Source organism: Sceloporus undulatus, chromosome 9 (genome assembly GCF_019175285.1).
Source record: "Sceloporus undulatus isolate JIND9_A2432 ecotype Alabama chromosome 9, SceUnd_v1.1, whole genome shotgun sequence".
NCBI lineage: Eukaryota > Metazoa > Chordata > Lepidosauria > Squamata > Phrynosomatidae > Sceloporus > Sceloporus undulatus.
The window spans coordinates 7,279,003-7,298,268 of record NC_056530.1 but is presented as its reverse complement, the minus strand read 5'-3'; the positions used below and the strand labels follow the sequence as shown (position 1 = coordinate 7,298,268).

Genomic DNA, 19,266 nt, shown 5'->3' with positions numbered 1-19,266 from the left:
TTGAGGACTTCCGGAATAACCGGTATCCAAATCTGCAACTGAGAGAGTTGCTGGGCATATATGGAGTTCTCCCAGGCCAACATGGATCCAGGTGAGTGATATAACTAATTAAAAAGAACTATAGAACTGCCCTTTATATGTCTATTCAAAAATCAGTATAACTTCCTAAAAACATGGAATGTGCAATAGTATAAATGTCTTAATTAATCAATGTATCACTGTTGATACAATTTCCAAAGCATCTTTCATATTGGGTTTTTTTTTTAATGTTATGTAATATGAATTATAGAACAGTGACCAGTCTTTTCTGACTGAAAAACCCTACATGGAGGATATATAGAGCCCTAAAATAAAACTCCAGAATTTCCAAATCCCAGGTCTTCAAAGTTGTGTTTGCGTGTGGTTACTCATGTGCCTCAAGGAAATGATGATCGTACATTTGTTTGCAGTGTAATTGTTAATGAATACTGCCTTATTCATAAAACTTCTGATAAATCTTTGAGCAGATCAAAATGTAAAGTGTATAATAGTGTATGTGCAAACACCTATTGTTTGATTAGCTGCCCCAACTCTCTGTCGTATTTCTCTTTGAAAACTAAACTAAAAATAATTAATAAAACCCATTTGGATAACAGAATTAATGCTCTTTCCCCCCCCCCTTTCCCAACTATTTGCCATCCAGGGGTCCATCGCAGCACTCTTGTTTCATCCATAGACTTTCAGGTTTAGGAAGCTTGTTGCTGTAGGCCTTCAAGTCGTTTCTGACTTATGGCAACACTAAGGCAAACCTATCATGGAATTTCTTTGCAATTTTGTTCATATACCTAAAAGCAGTAGATCTGGTTTCGTGCAGAAAAACCAGCAAGTAGTGCCATTGAGCCATATCTCGGATATCTCTAGTGAAATATGAAGAGAAGAAAGTTTTTTGGAAGTTTGGTCATAGACTACATAAGGCTTATTTGCCTTAACCTTCTGCTGACAGTATATTAAAACAGCATTCTCCAACTTGGTGCCCTCCAGATTATTGTGCAATCCGTCTGAGCATTTTTGCTTGGGATAATGGTTTATGATCCAGTGCATTTGAAGAGCATCGGGTTGGGAAGCAAAAAGATACCTTTTGTGTAGATACTCAAGATTTTGGAGGCAATTGACTTTGCCTATGCTTTAGTTCATGAAGGAAAACATGAACCAACTAATTTTAAATTGAAATACCTGCAGGTTTTCCCTTAAACTGGAACGTGCCACTCCAGCTGAACGGCAGCTTGTCTTTAATGAAATCCTACAGGCAGCTATCAGCTGTGGTTGATGTATTTGGAAACTATGTAATCCAGAAATTCTTTTAGGTGAGTTTCATTTGCATTGTTCTCAGTTTTCAAAACTATTTTTTGTTTGTTTATTTTTAAGGAGACTTACATCTTAATTAAAAGCATAGTTCTGCTTTGTGGGATCCTAACATATCTATTATATCTGCTTTCTAGTTTGGTAGCCTAGAACAAAAACTTGCTTTGGCAGAACGTATTCGTGGCCACGTTCTCTCCCTGGCTTTGCAAATGTACGGCTGCAGAGTTATACAGAAGGCCCTTGAGTTTATCCTCCAGACCAGCAGGTAATTGTAAGTTTCCACTTTAACTTTACTTCTTGATGTTAGATGTTCTTGTTTTTGTTGATGTTGTTAATTAAAATTAAACTGTTAGGTTTTGTCTTTGTGATTTACTTTTAATTTTTATGGTGCATGTGTCCGTTTACTTGTGTGTAAGTGTACAAATAGTAAAACACTTGAGGGAGCAGGGAACAGTACTAGGAATTCATGGCCAAGGAGAAATACTAGAAGTGAGTTTATAGATCTGTTATTACAGAAACCAGGAAACAAAAGCATCTCTTAATGACCTCTGAGGTGGAGAAAAACTACTGGACCTGATCCCCTTCCCCATAACCATTCTGTCTCCTTTTGTGTCGTGTCTTTTTAGCTTGTAAGCCTGAGGCCAGGGAACCGTCTAACTAAAATATTGTATGTACAGCACTGTGTAAATTTACAGCGCTTTATAAATAAAGGATAATAATAATAATAATAATAATAATAATAATAATAATAATAATAATAATAATAATAAAGCAATTTATCAAAAGTTTTTACTCTCCCTGTTTTTCTCAGGCAAGGGAAATTCTAATAATTCACTAAGGATCTCCAGCTCTCCTGTATCTTATAGATGAAAAGGAAACTGAATAAAGGTTCTCTTTCTTATCTTTGAGAACAGGGTTGACTCATAAAAATGGAAATTTTCCTTGAATTTTCAAGGGACCGTATGTTATTGGTATAACACATGCTTGCATGCAGAAGTTCCCACTTCCATTTCTGGCATCACCAGTTAAAAGGATGAGGGAGCAATGGAAAAGACATGTGCCTGAGACATTGGAGTATCATTATTAGCTAGAATGTACAGTACCGGCCTGGATGAACAAATTGTGTAAACTGATATGAGGCAGCTTTGTATGTTCTTCAAGTCCAATGGTGCTTGCCAGCTGTGATTCTGGTGGTGCTTTCTCTCCCCCTCCCCAATAGAATGAGATGGTCCGAGAACTGGATGGCCATGTGCTCAAATGTGTGAAAGACCAGAATGGGAACCATGTTGTGCAAAAGTGCATTGAGTGTGTACAGCCCCAATCACTTCAGTTCATCATTGATGCATTTAAAGGGCAGGTAAGTATGCTTGTATTCGCAGGGCAGGGGGGTGGGGGGACTTGCATAAAATACTGTGGAGTTGTTGAGTTTTTCAAGTTTATCTCAGTGTCTATGGCAGCTTAGTTATTTAGTCTTAAGAATTAACTATTTTTCTTTCTCTTTAAATCCACAATAGTGCAGTTTCCCCCTTGTCTGATGTCGTATTCTAACCTTTTGGCAAAATTATTTGGGAATACAAGGCATTCCTGCTTATCTATTTAATGTTGATATTGAAGCATGTTATACTATAGCTTTTTGTCCTGCAGAGCTTCTCTTCCAAATTTTGTCCAAGGGGGAAGGGGAAGATCCATTGGTTAGCCTTGCTCCTGACATCCTACCAAAACTTAATGAATTAAGGCAAAAGGTTACACAACAAATTGGGTTTGAGGAGAGAAGGTTGGGAAGCTAAGATTGAGGTACATATTTTGTTGTTTTTATCTGCCATCAAGTTGACTTCAATTTAAGATGACCCTATGAATCAGAGACCTCCAAATCATCCTTTCTTCAATAGCCCTGCTCAGTTTCCACAGAGATATTCTTACCTTTTCCACCTACTCCACTGCAGCAACTATTGTAGCTAGGTGCTCTGTTTGTCTAAAGCACTCACAGCTCCAGCTTAGCCACAGTCCCTTTTACTGGCTCCCTATTTTGAGAAGGCTCTTAAGGACATCCTCACTGCAACTAAGGACAAGAAGAACACCATGCCGTCTATGCCCAAGAAAACATTTAAATGCCAGGGTAAACAGTCCCAGTAAACAGTCTTTTCATACTGCCCAGTCCTTTTCTCATTCTTGGGATTTAAGGACATGCAGACCTGCCTGGTCTAGCTCCCAGCTTTCTTTCATCCCCAAGGAAACACAGAACCCCCCCCCCCCCAAGCCAGTCTTCCAAAAACCAGTCAACCATGTGACTATACTCCCCATCAGATAAGGGACAGGCTTTCCCTTTTTTCAGAATTTTTTTTTTAAAAAGCTATTTTCCTGTGTCTGTTGAACTCAGGTGTTTGCCTTGTCTACTCATCCGTATGGCTGCCGTGTCATTCAGAGGATTCTTGAGCACTGTCTTCCAGAGCAGACTCTACCCATCCTGGAAGAGCTTCACCAACACACGGAACAGCTTGTGCAGGTAGTACTTTAGAGATTGGTTAAGGAGGGCTGACCAGTGAGACAGTAATTCCTGAAGTTGCATTTTGGCCAGGTAGCCCAGGTTTCTAATTAGTTGTAATACTTACTCATTGGCCTTCAGCTATTTGGACAGGCTGAGATGTTCAATGCTGGACCAGCTTAAAAAATCTTTTCAGTGTACTTTTAAAAAAAAATACTGTGAAGCCGCTTTGAGTCCCAGTCCTGGGAAAAGAGCGGGATACAAATAAATAAATAAATATTTGTTAGTGTTACTGTAAGAATCAAATGGATGGTGTGTATGCTAACCAGGCAGGTTTAAAATATAATGAATTGTAATAGAGAGTGATGTAATAAAATGTGAGAAGATCAGGGCCAAAGAGACAAGTGCCTATCTACAATGTGCCCTTTCCTTACGCAGAGGATCTGTTCCACCACCCCCTCTGCATTAGGCAAATTCTATGTATGATCAAGCCCTGTTGATTTGAATGGGCCGTGTTCCTGTGGCGCCCCATTCACCATATTAGGGCTCGTCATCCATGTGACCTCAAGTCCGCATATGACGAGCCTGCATATGGTGCGGGCACACTGTATTAGCTTCTGGGTGAAAATGGTTTTATTCACCAGGACCTTTGTTAATTTTACAGGAATATTAAGGCCTTCACCATTTGTGTTTACTGCTGCTTGTGATTCTGGTTTGTGTGTTTTGTTTTTATGGGTTTTTAGTTTCAAATCCTGTGCATGTAATTCCACTTTTAGGTAGAAAGGCAGTGTTCAAAGGCAGAGTACAAAAACAATATTTTAAAAATTGTAATGTGCACAGTTGTTTTTGAGTTGATGTAATAATGTTGTGTGCTCAACAGGATCAGTATGGGAACTATGTCATCCAGCATGTACTTGAACATGGACGACCTGAAGATAAAAGCAAGATAGTAGGAGAAATTAGAGGCAATGTACTTGTACTAAGTCAACATAAATTTGCCAGGTGCTTTGATTTCCTTGTTTTGTATTTTCCTAACCAATGCTAAATTGTAGAATGGTGAAGTTTTGAAGGACAATTTAAAAAAATGGTGTGTGTTTGTGTAGAGTTGTGATTCAGAGCACAACAAGAAATGATCATACAGTGTAAAGGATGCTTATTTAAGGTTGTGTGCTTTAGCTGCTAAATAAGCACTGTTATGTACACTGGTAAATTTTGTTGAAGTATGCATCTCTTCACTTGTATGTATATGGTGTATGGTCTTAGTTGGCAATTCATATTAGCTTGGGTCAGTTATGATGCCACAGGCTCTTCTCCACTTGCTGTTTCTCACCAGCTTGTCCTGGCTGAAATAAAGGTGGCTTGCCATTGGCTGCATTCATGGATAATTGTAAAACATAGGTGCAGAAAAGAGTCTTCTCATAGTAATTATATTGTTTTTTCTGTTACATAGCCAGGAGAAGAAGACTATTAGGATTTCTTTTCACTTTTTCTGATTTTTAGCTTGTCATTCTTTACAAACCAAGACTTCTGTTTCAAAAAGAAATCTAGTTTATCAAGCAAGCCAGCTAAACAAACCAGGCTATTTGGCTTGTATAGCAGCCAGTTACAATATAATTTTCCAGCAGTGTTGGGAAGCTTCAAGCTGGGTCTCCTCTTTCACTCTTCACAGGCAGGGCATATCACCTGTCAATCAAAATTCACCACCCCAACAGTGAGAGCCAATTTCATCCCACCTTGTCTGAAAAATGGACAGAGTTTAGTGCTCTGGCTAATCCTATCCAGATTGTGGATTTCAGTGGTCCTAATTCAGCTTTAAACTCCCTGTTTTGCTTTAGCCTTGCCACCTTTCAGGGGATGGCCAGTCTCAGTGAGTTGGTACACACAGCTGCATCTATCCTCAGATGAGGAATTGGGGCTGGGCTCAGCTGTGAAGGTGCCCTCCAGGGACAGACAAGGAATAGAACACACAGACATCTTAACAGTGTCCCAAGGGCAAAGACCATCACCACTCTCTTGCCACATAACATTATCTCAGATGGCCATTGAAATCGTCTCATTGCAAGAGCCTTCCTCTTCTGCTCGGTCAGCCCTTACTGTATTGGAGGATGCAGGATCTCCTACTCTGGGAGTTCTCCTTCTGGGGTGAGAGGCCCCACATCGTTCCTTCTGAGTGTTTGCAACCATTTGCCCACACAATAAAATATATCATAAGGCAAAATTCTCAAGTCTTCTCCTATACTGCAGGTCTTGGCTATACCTCCTCCCAAACAACCTCCTCCTTTGGGCATGCCTACAGCTAGATCTTTACTCCACTATCATCACCATGTTGACAGTCATGTCGATCCCATTGCAGGTCTTCTTCAAGTTCTGTTAGTGATTCTGTGTTGTCTTTGAGGTTGAAGGACCGTTCCAGGAGACGTTGTCAGTCCTGACATTCTCAGTATCATGGTTATCGATATCATAAGTATCGCAGCTCTTATGAGTCACATAGGTTCTAGCTTCTCAGACTTCTTATTACCACTACAGAAGCTCTTCAGCCTTTTACAGTCACTACATGAGGCAGGATGCTATCCTTCATACTCTATACAGTGCACCCACATATAACTATACGCGTTCAAGGGCCGCACTGCCGCGCCGCCACCTGCACAAGCCCCATTCAAATGAATGGGGCTCCAGCATAGGTGGAATTTGCCTTACGCGGAGGGTGGTGGTCCAGAACGGATCCCCACATAAGGCAAGGGTCCACTGTACTATCAGGTTTACCTGCAATATTATCAAGGCTGAAAATGAACATGCTCTATCTCATCATCAGGTCCATCCAGCAGCAGCCTCCTGGTCAGGAGTGTATTGAGTCAGCTACATTGCAACTAATTATTTTAGGCAAGATATTGGGGCTGATTATTACTTCATTCAATGAGCCAGGTTCCATCTGCGGGAACTTCAATGGTTTCTTGTGCCTTACCAGAACAAGATCATAGAATCAGAATCATAGAGCTGGAAGAGACCAAAAGGGCCATCCAGTCCAGCCCCCTACCATGCTCCGATATTACATTTGCCCGTTCTTTTAATACTTTGGATGTAGTTCATCTGGTCCTGGAGACTTATATTCATTTAGATTAACAAGGTATTCCTGTACTATTTCTTTACTTATTCTGTGCTGAAATTCCCCTATTCTGTCCTCTGCTCCATTTTCCTCAGGTTGAGCACGCTTTTCCTTTTCTGAGAACACAGAGGCAAAGAAAGTGTTGAGTAATTCTGCGTTTTCTCTGTCTTCTGTTAGCCTTTTGCCATCTTCTCCATGCAGTGGCCCATTTCCTTTTTTTCCTTTTGCTGCAGACATATCCAAAAAAGCCCTTTTTATTCTTAATCTCTCCTGAGTTCATTCTGCGCTTTAACTTTTCTGACTTTACCCCTACATGTGCTTGCTATTTGTTTGAATTCTCCTTTGGTGATTTCACCATTTTTCCATTTCTTATACATGTTCCATTTACAAGTTAGCTCAGTTGAAAGTTCCTTAGTCATTCATCCTGGTTTTGTGAGACATCTCCCATTTTTCTTTCTCACTGGAACTGTTTGAAATTATGCCTTCAGTATCTCCTTTTTGAGAAAGTCCCATCCGTCTTGAACTCCCTTATCTTTTAGTATTCCTGACCATGGGATCACCCCCAATATTACTCTAAGTTTACGCTCTCCTAAAATCTAGAATGTGTGTCTGACTATGCCTGGCTTCTCCTTTCCACTGTATAATAAACTCCAGGAGAACATGGTCACTTCCACCTAAGGATCCCACCACTTGCACCCCATTAACCAAGGCATCCTTGTTGGTTAGGATCAGATCTAAAATAGTTGACCCACTTGTTGACTCTTGCACCATTTGGAAAATGAAATTGTCTTCCAGGCAAGTGAGGAATTTGCTAAACCTTGAGGATTTTGCTGAGTTTGAATTCCAGCAAATAGCAGGATAGTTGAAGTCCCCCATCACTACTACATCTCTCCTTTCTGAGTGTGTAGTCATCTGTTCTAAAAAGGCGTCATCAAATTCCTCCATCTGACTTGGGGGTCTGTAGTAGACTCCCACCATAACATCCTTGCTGTTTCCCTCCCCTTTAAATTTTATCCAGATGCTCTCCACCTGGGTTCCAGTATTGAGGTCCCGGATCTCTTCACTGGTGTAACTAATGTATTATTCCTCCTCTTTTCCTGTTTGGCCTATTTCTCGTAAAAAGGTTATACCCCTCTATTTCTACATTCCAGTTCTGAGACTCATGCCACCAGGTTTCAGTGATGCCTATTATATTATATTTGCTTTGTTGTACTAGGAGTTTGCGTTCATCTTGCTTATTTCCCATGCTCTGTGCATTAGTGTAGAAACATTGCAAACCATGGGTCCTCTTTACTTGCTGCCTGTGCAAGTTTTTTTGCCTCCCACTGTTGGGTCCTTGCACTGTTTGTCTTGTTTCCTCTATGTCGGTTTGACTATTTTCTCCATCCCCTTTCTCCTTCCATAATATTGTCTCCCTCCCCCACGGAACTCAGTTTAAAGCCCTCCTGATCAAATTCTTGAGACGGTTGGCAAAAACATTTTATTCCAAATAGCATAAGATGCAACCCATCTGTTTCCAGAAGCCCGCCCCTCATGGAACTGCAGCCCATGATCAAAGAATCCAAATCGTTCTTGGTGGCACCATTTGCAGAGCCAGTTGTTTACATCTGCTATTTTCCTCTCCCTTCCCTCCCTTCAACTGGCAGAAGAGACGAGATGACAACTTGTGCATCCATTTCTTTCAGCTTCCTACCAATAGCCTCGTAATCCCTTCTGATGTTCTGAAGGCTGTGTCTTGCAGTATCATTGGTTCCCACATGGACCAGAAGGAAGGGTATTGATCAGTAGGCTTGACCAGTCTTGTCAGCCTGTCTGTCACATCAAGGATCTTTGCCCCATGGAGACAGCACACCTCTCGCGACATCTTGTCAGGCCTACAAATCACTGCTTCTATACCTCTTAGCAAGGAGTCCCCCACTATGATCACATGCCTGCTTCGAGGCTTAGCAGCGGTTGTTCCCTCTGGTGGGACTCTCATGCTCTGTGCCTGAAGTCTATCCATGCTGCTCTTCCTCGTCCTCCTTGATAAGGGAAAGAGCTTCGAATCGATTCTCTAGCTGCAAGCTCCCAGAACAATCCCTTGTTGGCCTACTTATCTGTGTGACGTTCCTCCAGCTGTCTGCCTTCTGTGTATGTGAAGTGACCTTCTCCTCCCTACCAACTTCCTCTCCATGGTCCCCATCCAAGACCGTTGGTTCCGTTCTGTCCTGGAAATCCTCTTGCTCTCTAATATGCTGAAGTGTAGCTACTCTGGACTCCAGCTGCTGGTCTTTATCCCCCAAGAGTGCTACCAACTTGCATTTGGTGCAAGTGAAGTTCTCCACATCTGTAGGCAAGAAGGCAAACATCCCACAAGTGTTGCAGCACTCCTTTGCTTTGCGCGTAGCTGCGCCACACCATTTGGTTACTGCGCCACAACTACGCAGAAAAGAGGCGGCTCCTGGCCGCCTCTTTCTGGCGGTCTGTACCTCACCTAGAATCATAGAGTTGGAAGAGACCGCAAGGGCCATCCAATCCAACCCCATTCTGCCATGTAGGAACTCTCAATCAAAGCATCTCCAACAGATGGCCATCCAGCCTCTGTTTAAAGACCTCTAAGGAAGGAGACTCCACTACACTCCGAGGGAGTTTGTTCCACTGTTGAACAACCCTTACTGTTGGGAAGTTCCTCCTAATGTTGAGGTGGAATCTCTTTGCCTGGAGCTTACATCCATTGCTCCAGGTCCTATTCTCTGGAGCAGCAGAAGACAAGCTTGCTCCATCTTCGATGACACCCCTTCAAATACTTAAACAGGGCTATCATACCACCTCTTAACCTCTTTTCCAGGCTAAACTTCCCCAGCTCCCTAAGCCGCTTCCCATAGGGCATGTTTTTCAGACCCTTCACCATTTTAGTTACCTTCGTTTGGACATGCTCCAGTTTCTCAGCATCATTTTTGAACTGTGGTGACAAGGTGGGGCCTGACCAAAGCAGAATACAGTGGCACTATTACTTCCCTTGATCTATATTTCTGTTGATGCAGCCTGAAATCACATTGGCTTTTTTAGCTGCCAGATTGCACTGTTGACTCATGTTCAACTTGTGGTCTACTTGGACTCCTAGATCCCTTTCACACGAAGTCTCGTTCAGCCAGGTGTCCCCCATCCTATATCTGCATTTTATTTTTCCACCCTAAGTGCAGTACCTTACATTTCTCCGTGTTGAAATTCATTTTGTTAGCCTTAGTCTGTCCAGGTCATTTTGAATCTTGATCCTGTCCTCTGGGGTATTAGCTACTCCTCCTAATTTAGTGTCATCTGCAAATTTTATAACTATGCACCCAATTGTGTCATCCACGTCATTGATAAAGATGTTTAATAGTATTGGGCCCAGGACAGAGCCCTGTAGACAGAGCCACTGGTCACTTCTCTCCAGGATGAAAAGGAGCCATTGTTGAGCAACCTTTGGGTTTGGCTGGTCAGCCAATTACAAATCCATGTAATAGTTACTTTGTCTAGCCCACAATTTGCAAGCTTGTTTGCAAGAATGTCATGGGAAACCTTGACAAAGGCCTTACTGAAATCAAGATATGCTATATCTTGTTTGTCATTTGGATCTTTCTTTGGTTCCAAAAGTGAATCCACTATTTTGTTACTGATCAGGAATTCTAAGTAGGAGTGTTAGAAATAACTTCCATTCCATTTTTTTTTCAGCAATGTCGTGGAAAAATGTGTTACACATGCTTCCCGCACTGAACGTGCCATGCTGATTGATGAGGTGTGTACTATGAATGATGGCCCTCACAGTGCCTTATACACCATGATGAAAGATCAGTATGCCAACTATGTGGTACAGAAAATGATTGATGTGGCAGAGCCAGCACAAAGAAAAATTGTCATGCACAAGGTAAGCTGTGGATATAGATTTACTATTGGTCATGTAGTGAGAGCAGAAAAAAGAGCAAGAATGTGAACAGAGTTTACCAAAAGCCACTACACGTGTCCCTCCATATTCGCACAGGACCCCCATGAATGTGGAAAAACTGAAAATAACAAAAACACTATGTTTTTAACTTAGAGATCACCTCTCTAGGAATCTCTAGGTCCTCCAGTACAACTCTGTGGTCAACATTTGCCAGATATTGACCATAGAATTGTACTGGAGGAGCTAAAAATACTTAATGGAGTGTTCTCTCTAGAAGTCTCTAGGTCCTTCAATGTGACCTTTGGTTAAGGTTCACCATAGGGTTGCACTGGAGGACCTAGATATTCCTAGAGAGAACAGATTAATAAAATCGTGAATAATCAAATCTGCACAAGGGTAATTTGTCCCAGTTTTTTGGCATGAAAATAGCAGTTGTTTGTTTGTTTATTTATTTATTATATTTATTTGTATCCCGCTCTTTTCCCAGGACTGGGACTCAGAGTGGTTTCACAGCATTAAAAACAGTACAATTGAAAACATTTTAAAAAAGAATAAAACATATTTTAAAAAGATAAAACTATGTATTATTAATAATAATAATTTATACCCCATTCTTCGACCAAGGCTTACAATTTGTTAATTGGACATTTCCCTGCCCTCAGGCTTACAATCTAAAAAAGACATGATTCAAAAGGAGAAGGAAATGGCAGTAGGGAAAGGGGAAAGTCCAGATTGTAGCAAATTTTTAAAATGGTTCAATATCCCAGGCTGTCCTTATAGAATTCCTTAAAATGCCTGTGTGAACAGATAAGTCTTCAGCTGCCGGCGGAAGGCCGTCAAGGAGGGAGCCGTTCTGATCCATTCCTGGGCAGGGAGTTCCAGAGTCTAGGGGCAGCCACCAAGAAGGCCCTCTCTCGTGTCCCCACCAACCGTGTTTGTGATGGTGTTGGGACGGAGAGAAGGTCTTCTCCAGAGCATCTCAGAGTCCGGGCCAGTTCATACTAGGAGAAATGGTCTGCCAAATAGTGTGGACCTGATCCATGTAGGGCTTTATAGGTAATAACCAGCACCTTGAATTGTGCCCGGAAACAAACTGACAGCCAGTGAAGCTGTTTCAACAGTGGCATTGTATGATCTCTGTAATCTGCCCCTGTTAACAGCCTGGCAGCAGCTCTTTGAACCAGCTGAATTTTCCAAACACTTTTCAAAGGCAGCCCCATCCACCAAGGCGATCAAGGCTGTCTCTGTTCTATAGCCAGGCTGAAACCAAATTGAAATGGATGTAGATAATTCGTTTCATCCAGAAACCCCTGGAGTTGGGAAGCCACCACACATTCCAAAACCTTGCCCAGAAATGGTAAGTTAGACACTGGCCAATAGTTATTCATTATTGTGGGATCCAACGATGATTTTTTTAACAAAGGCCACCCAACAGCTATGTGCTGTGACCGTTAAAAATTACATTCTGTATCAAGGCTAATTGAGACTCTGAAATCTGCCTAAATTATTCAGATATCTTTCATAATTTTGTTTAAGTGTAAACTCCAAGGAGGATGGCCTAGTGACAATGTTGTATTATGTAAATACTGTGCCAGGAAGAATCGCAAGAGAAAAAGCCTATATGGAAAACTTAAAACCACATAGGGCAATTTCAGAGGAAGTGCCAGCCACATCAGGACAGATGCATGTAAAGGAAATTTCCTTGCAAGATAAGCATTCTTGAACTGTAATTTAAGTGAAGATACCCCATGAGTAGTGAAAATAATAGGTTGGATCATATCCCTTCGTGCAATAGACTTACAGGACTTAAATTACTTTTGACTTCAGTTGGTCTACTCTGAGTATGATTAAATCAAATCCATCCCAGTATGAATAAAGTAAGCACAGACATCTTAAGGGTTAAATTGAGTTGTTAGAGTGAACCATATATGTTGAATTAATGGAACTTTCTTCCCCACACCCCAAAAGTACATTAAAAACTTACAGAAGTATGGACTTAGCAAGTCCCAATAATTCATTGAGTGTATTCGGGACTATAGATGTAGCCTTAAGTGTCTATATTCTAGTTGCATCCAGTGAACGGGATACTAACCAGTGCAAAGTTTTGCTGCAATTAACATGTGACTCTTTTAAGTACCGTGATACTTCTGATGATTGTTCCATGTATGCTCTATTTTATTGTTCTTATTTCAGAGGATAGTCTGTTTGAACAAAAAAATAAAATAAAATTTGAGTTCCTTAAAAATGAATGGATTTATTATTGTGACAGAAACATTCTCAGATTGGATGAAGAGGGCTTTACTCTTTGAATGTGTATTCTACAATAAATCAATCAATCTTTTAGATGTGAGCATTTCTGTTACTGAGTGTGAAGCCAAAATTTAGTGTATATTGAAACATTTACATAGTTCTGGCGAATGAAATTGGCTCATACTTATGCACTAACATAACATTAAGTGTGGAAAAATAGTCTGGTTGTAGATAGACATCTTTAGTACCATAATAGTGGAACAAAGGCTTTTCAGCACATCACTTGTGATTTTGTTATTTGGTTGCAATGTATTCTGAATCCGTCTCAGAGCATTGTATATACCAAAAACACACATAAACCAGTTCAGTGATGCTCAGCTGTTTGCCTGAATCCACTCTCTGGCAACTGAGTTGGAAAGAATGCCAGACATTACCTATTTCAGAGTGACCATATGTATTGAAACATTACATGGTTACAGGAATGCCACGTGTTGCTCAGAACTTAGGAGCATTGTTTGCAGCTGTTTATTTACTGCGCCTAAACATTTTCACACTCTTATTTTGTAGATCCGGCCACACATTGCCACTCTCCGCAAGTACACCTATGGAAAACACATCTTAGCCAAGCTAGAAAAGTATTACATGAAAAATGGGGTTGACCTCGGGCCCATCTGTGGACCACCAAATGGTATCATTTGAAGCCATGACCTACAGAAAAGAGCCAGTAACCATCTGGAATTTACAACCAGCAACCAATCATATTCCAATATACATTTTGAAAATATTCATGGTTGCGCAACGTAGATCTGGAACTACAAAAAAGAAAGAAAGGCAAAAAAGACCATTTGTAAATTTCTTTAATTTTATTCAGCATAACATGTACTAATTATTTTTTTAAATGATTAATTGCCCTGCTGTCTCAGTGGTGTATAGAATTCTTGTACATAGGCAACAGATGTACATGGAAAGCCACATTTTGTCCACTGGTGTAACTATTTCAGATACTGGAACTTTCAAAGTGGCTAATTTGAAATTTAAAAAAAAATAAAATACCATTTTAACTTCTCTATCTTAAAGGAGAGCTTTTTGGAAACAACTGTTTTGTTCTCTTTTAGCCAGAACTCAAAAGAGAAGTTTAAAATTTTAGTTAAATTGCACAAATCTTCATTGAACACTGTTTATACACTTTAAAAAAAAATCAAATTTGCTAAAGCTTCAATTTAAAATAAGTTTTTAAGTTTCAGAAACTTTTAAAATTCCTTTTTCCTTGTATATTGTGCTATAGGATTGAACTTAGAAGTCAGTCTCGAGAGTGAACCTATACACCAGGAGGTTTTTTAAAGTAGATGGAAGGTGTGTGGGTTGCTGCCGACTCCAGTTCTGTTGACAAGGAGGCTTTTTTTTTTTTAATTATTATTTAGCATGTAGGGAGGAAGAAAAAATCCAATTCAACTTTGGTCTTGCTTCTATAAATATATAGTGTATACTTGGTGTAGACTTTGCATATATAAAAATTTGTAGTATTTTCTTGTTTTGATGTCTAATCTGTATCTATAATGTACCCTAGTAGTGGAACATACTTTTGATTGTACAATTGTACATTTGTAAACCTCTGTAATGTAAATGTGGAAAAGTTTGAATCAACATAAACCCATTTTTGGTAAGAAAATAAATTAGCAAACCCTGTGCATTTCAGTGTATATTCACCCCTTTTATGGTTGTAGTGTTGTATATTGTAAATTGTAATTTCAACCAGAAGTAATTTTTTTTTCTTTTGAAGGAAATGTTCTCTTTATACAGCCTGGTTAATGTTTAAAAGAATGCTTGGTTTTTTTATTTGTCACCTAGTTGAGAAAGTAGCAATCCTTTCTAAATGTTCTACACAAATGATTCAGTTCAAAAATAGTGTTTTATTTGACTTTTTTTTTTAAAAAAAAGTAACATTTTACTTATTTTGTGGCAGTAAAAAAAAAGTGGAGAAAAGTACCACTCCCCCCGTTAGTATTCCTTTGCAATCAGAGTCCCTCTTTCACCTTGTAAAGTGTGAATCACTTTGCCTTTTTGTACAGAAGATAAACTGTATTTTGCATTTTGTCTACTTGTAAGTGAATGTAACATACTGTCAATTTTCCTTGTTTGAATATAGAATTGTAACACTACACGGTGTACATTTACAGAGCCTTGTGTATATTTCCAATGAACCTTTTTGCAAGCACACTTGTAACCATATGTGTATAATTAACAAACCTGTGTATGCTTATGCCTGGGCAACTATTTTTTGTAACTCTTGTGTAGATTGTCTCTAAACAATGTGTGACCTTTATTTTGAAAATACAGAACTTTGGAATCTGGGGTTGTGTTTCTTTGAATATTTCCAATATAGTGCACCAGGACAAAATATTCTTACTGTTTGTCTGTCTTTCTTTCTGACTTCTTTGCCTTGTTTATTTATATTAATGATATCTCACCTTTCTCCCAGAACTGGGATTCATTATAGTTAAAGAGCACTTATGTTTATAATGGCCTGTTACAGACTGCCAAAATAAAGCTGCTTCGGGTCTCTTTGGAGGTATGCTATTTAAATGATGCATGGGTCCTAAGAGTCCGGAGGTCGCACCAAAGTCACACTCCATTCCTAAGCACTGGAGTGCAGCTTTGGTGCAGCTTCCGAATTCTTAGGATGCATACATCATTTAAATAGGCATATCTCCAAAGAGACCCAAAGCAGCTTTATTTTGGGAAACAGTACAATAATACTTAACCATATCAGCCCCCCATTCGTAAGATCCAGTTAGATACCTAAATCCTGCCTGAATATGGAGGTCTTTGCCTTAACCTAGGAGACAGCCTGGCATAGTGGTTTGACCCTGGAGACCAGGATTTGAATCCCAGCTCATCCATGTAAACCCACTGGGTGACCTTGCGAAAGTCACACTTTCTCAGCCTCATAGGATGGCAATGGCACACCCCCCCCCCGAAGAAACTTGACAAGAAAACCCCATGATAAGTTGTCATAAGTTGGACATGACTGAAGGCAACAACAAGACTAGCCTCTCTCAAGATGCAGTTCCATAGCCTAGAAGCAGACACTGAACAACTTGGAACATGTCCACAGAAGGACAACCAAGATGATTAAAGGTCTGTCAACTAAGCTTTATAAACAATGACTTTGGGAGTTGGGTATATGTAACGTGGAGAAATGATGTCTGAAATAAATATCTGAAAGGATGTCATGTAGGAGAGGGAGACAACTTGTTTTCTGCTGGTGCAGTGACTAGAATGTCAACAAATGGATTCAGATAGCAAGAAAAGAGATTCTATGTAAATATTAGGAAGAACTTTTTAATGGAATGGATTTCCTCCCAAGGTGGTGATCTCTCTCCCTTCAGAGGCCTTTAAATCTTTGGTGGACATTTTTTTCGGGAGTGCTGTAGTTTATTCTTGCATGGCAGAGGGTTGGACTACCTGGCCCTTGTGGTCCCTTGCTATTATTAAGTGGAAGAACCAAAGAAATGTCATGCTGTGCAGATCCCAAAACCTAGGTTTGTATAGGAGAATATGATCTGCAAACTGCTTTTTTCAGATCTGATCATTTTGGTAAGAAGATAGAGGCAGTTCTAACATTTTTAGTATTGACATACAGACAGGCGAGAGTAGCAGGCTTCTAGCGTATAGTCATATAATCAGAAGCAGTGTTGGCCTTTGCTGAAGACAGCGCTTGAACACTGAGGCGCTCCTGTCATTAAGCCAAATGAGACAACACTCTCAGGCAGTAGATGCTGGAGATCACCTCTGACTGCCCCCCGATAATTTCTTCTGAGTCCATTGGTTATTCCCCTTCTGTTGAAGGACAGAGTTTTATCTGTGGCGCAGTGGTTAAATACCTGTACTGCAGCCATTCACTCGAAACCACAAGGTTGCGAGTTCAAGACCAGCAAAAGGGCCCAAGCTCGACTCAGGCTTGCATCCTTCCGAGGTCGCTAAAATGAGTACCCAGACTGTTGGGGGCAAATTAGCTTACTTGCTAATTAGCTTGCTTGCTGTTCACTGCTATGATCTTTGGAATAGCGGTATATAAATAAAACATTATTATTATTATTATCTGCTACACAGTCTCTTCTTCACCCTGTAAATCAGCTTGCTGCCCTTTGTAACAGTGAGGGGGTCACTATCCCTTTAGCAGTACTGAAACAAGATTAAACTGCCAGACCACTTCTTTATACAAAAACAGACCATCTTCTCTTTTGCTTCAGGCAATAAACGGCTTGGACCACACCTGCTTACAGTTTGGAGAATTGGGGGTGAGGTTCCTCAGATCACCAAACAAAAGATGATCAAACTGCTGGAGGAGTATTATGCTACTGGAAACCTGAAGCAACACTGTATTCATGTCCATGTGTGCACACAAACAGAAATGTCAAACTATACAAGCATTTGTAGAAGAGAACCAATACGCATTTCAATACTTTAACACCTCATTACTGAGTTAGCGGGTTCTCTTCTACAAATGCTTGTACAGTTTGACATTTCTGTTTGTGTGCGCACATGGACATGAATACAGTGTTGCTTCAGGTTTCCAGCAGCATAATTTTTTTTGCCACTAATTCTTGCAACCATGGTGTTAACACCAGTCAAAACAATGCATCCATATATGTATGGGCATTGCTTCTTGGAAGCTACTATGCTACTATAACATATAAGCTACTATATGTTGGGATTGCTTCTTGGAAGCTACTAAACTTCATTGCCTCGTGGCAAGGCTTTGAATGCAAACTGATCTTGTTTGTCCTCTTAGGCAAACGCTTGCAAATAGTGTAAAACTTTCTCAGGTAAGGTTACATAAACATGCCACATATATCCCTGTACCTTCCAATGCCTGATAGGATGGCATTTTGACCCATTCTGCTGAGATAATACTCCAAATGATGGGCTACCAGTTCAAGACAGGATCAGAGACTGAAGCTTCAGCTTCTTTGTCAGCCAATATATTTTGTTATTTCTATTTATCTGCCTATTGAAAGAAATGAATTTATTCCATCTCCAGGGCTGGTATGAAACAAGAAATGGGGGTGGGATTCAAGCCAAGAGAGCCAGCACACCCACTGCGATGCCCCTCCCACAGCTACCAAAGCAAAGGTTTCCACATAGACTGCAGAAGTTTGGATCTCTATTTGTGACTTAAACATCTTTTCAAATTCAAAATAGAATAAAAGTGAAGTAAAACTGCTCCAAGGAAACACACAACAAAGTCAAGAAAGAGGTGGGAGAACTCTGCAAGTTACACAGCTGCGTTTAGCAAAGAATGATTTCCAACTTGTTCCTGCAGATAGATAATCTTCATAAACTTCTGCTTCATTCTTTATAAACTAGATGTTACACTTCATCATATTCTTTAACTCATGTTAATTTTCAAACCCAATGGTCATCATGTCACTTTCATTATTTCACAAAAAGTCAATCAGGTTTCCAGTCTTTCAAATAATTTAGCAATGGTTTTTCTCTGATCAATGTAGACAGTTTGTCCATCTCTGCAAGTATTTCTTCTTTGGCAGGCAATACAGTACACTGCTCTTTCATTTCTGAGCATATAACAGTCTTGCTGCTGTGGCCATGTATTCTTCCATAACTTCTTTCTTGTTCTAGAAGTCAAAGATATAGCTGTGTTAGTCTATAGAATCAGTATGGAGAGCGATCTTGTAGCACCTTTGAGACTAACTGAAAGAAAGAAAATGGCAGCATGAGCTTTTGCTCCACAATTCCAGTCCTACAAGACAAAAATGTTGGGATCTCAGCCAGATGACGGTCCAATGGGGCACCGATTGGTATACCTAGAATTCAGGCAACATCCAGGCAACCAGGCAGCATGGCAACCCTACCTGATTCCCACACCTTGGAAACGATGCCCCTTGAATTGATGGGCAGAAGAGGAAACATCTGCTCTTCACCTAGAGCAACAAAATGCCTTCTACTTGTTTTAATTCATATGGGTTTATCTTGCCATTGCAGCAAATCTGATTCCAGGGACACTACTGAAAATAGTGTTTTCTTTTTTTCAGAATGACAATAACATTGTGTCATTTTAAGAAATGGTTGGTTGGGGAGAGGAGGAACAGACCGGCCAGAGGAGCAGCCACCAAAGTCAATTGCATCCACAGGAGAGGAAACAGGAGGATGAGAGGCAGACAG

The 19,266-nt window shown here is 40.3% G+C and overlaps 2 protein-coding genes across 3 annotated transcripts in view; both read left to right on the top strand.

The window, feature by feature from the left end:
* The window catches only part of PUM1 (pumilio RNA binding family member 1), a 721,963-nt gene that overhangs the window by 51,905 nt on the left and 650,792 nt on the right, over positions 1–19,266 (top strand). The window lies entirely within an intron of this gene.
* On the top strand, positions 1,477–15,432 carry LOC121915686 (pumilio homolog 1-like). 2 transcript variants are annotated; one of them, XM_042440118.1, is made up of 6 exons: positions 1,477–1,606; positions 2,561–2,698; positions 3,719–3,844; positions 4,704–4,825; positions 10,620–10,812; positions 13,648–15,432. In XM_042440118.1, the coding sequence occupies exons 2-6, from the start codon at positions 2,567–2,569 to the stop codon at positions 13,777–13,779; spliced, it is 705 nt and encodes a 234-aa protein (XP_042296052.1). In that variant the 5' UTR covers positions 1,477–1,606; positions 2,561–2,566; the 3' UTR covers positions 13,780–15,432. The 2 variants fall into 2 exon arrangements, with proteins under 2 accessions (XP_042296052.1, XP_042296051.1); XM_042440117.1 differs by having other exon boundaries at positions 1,477–1,612.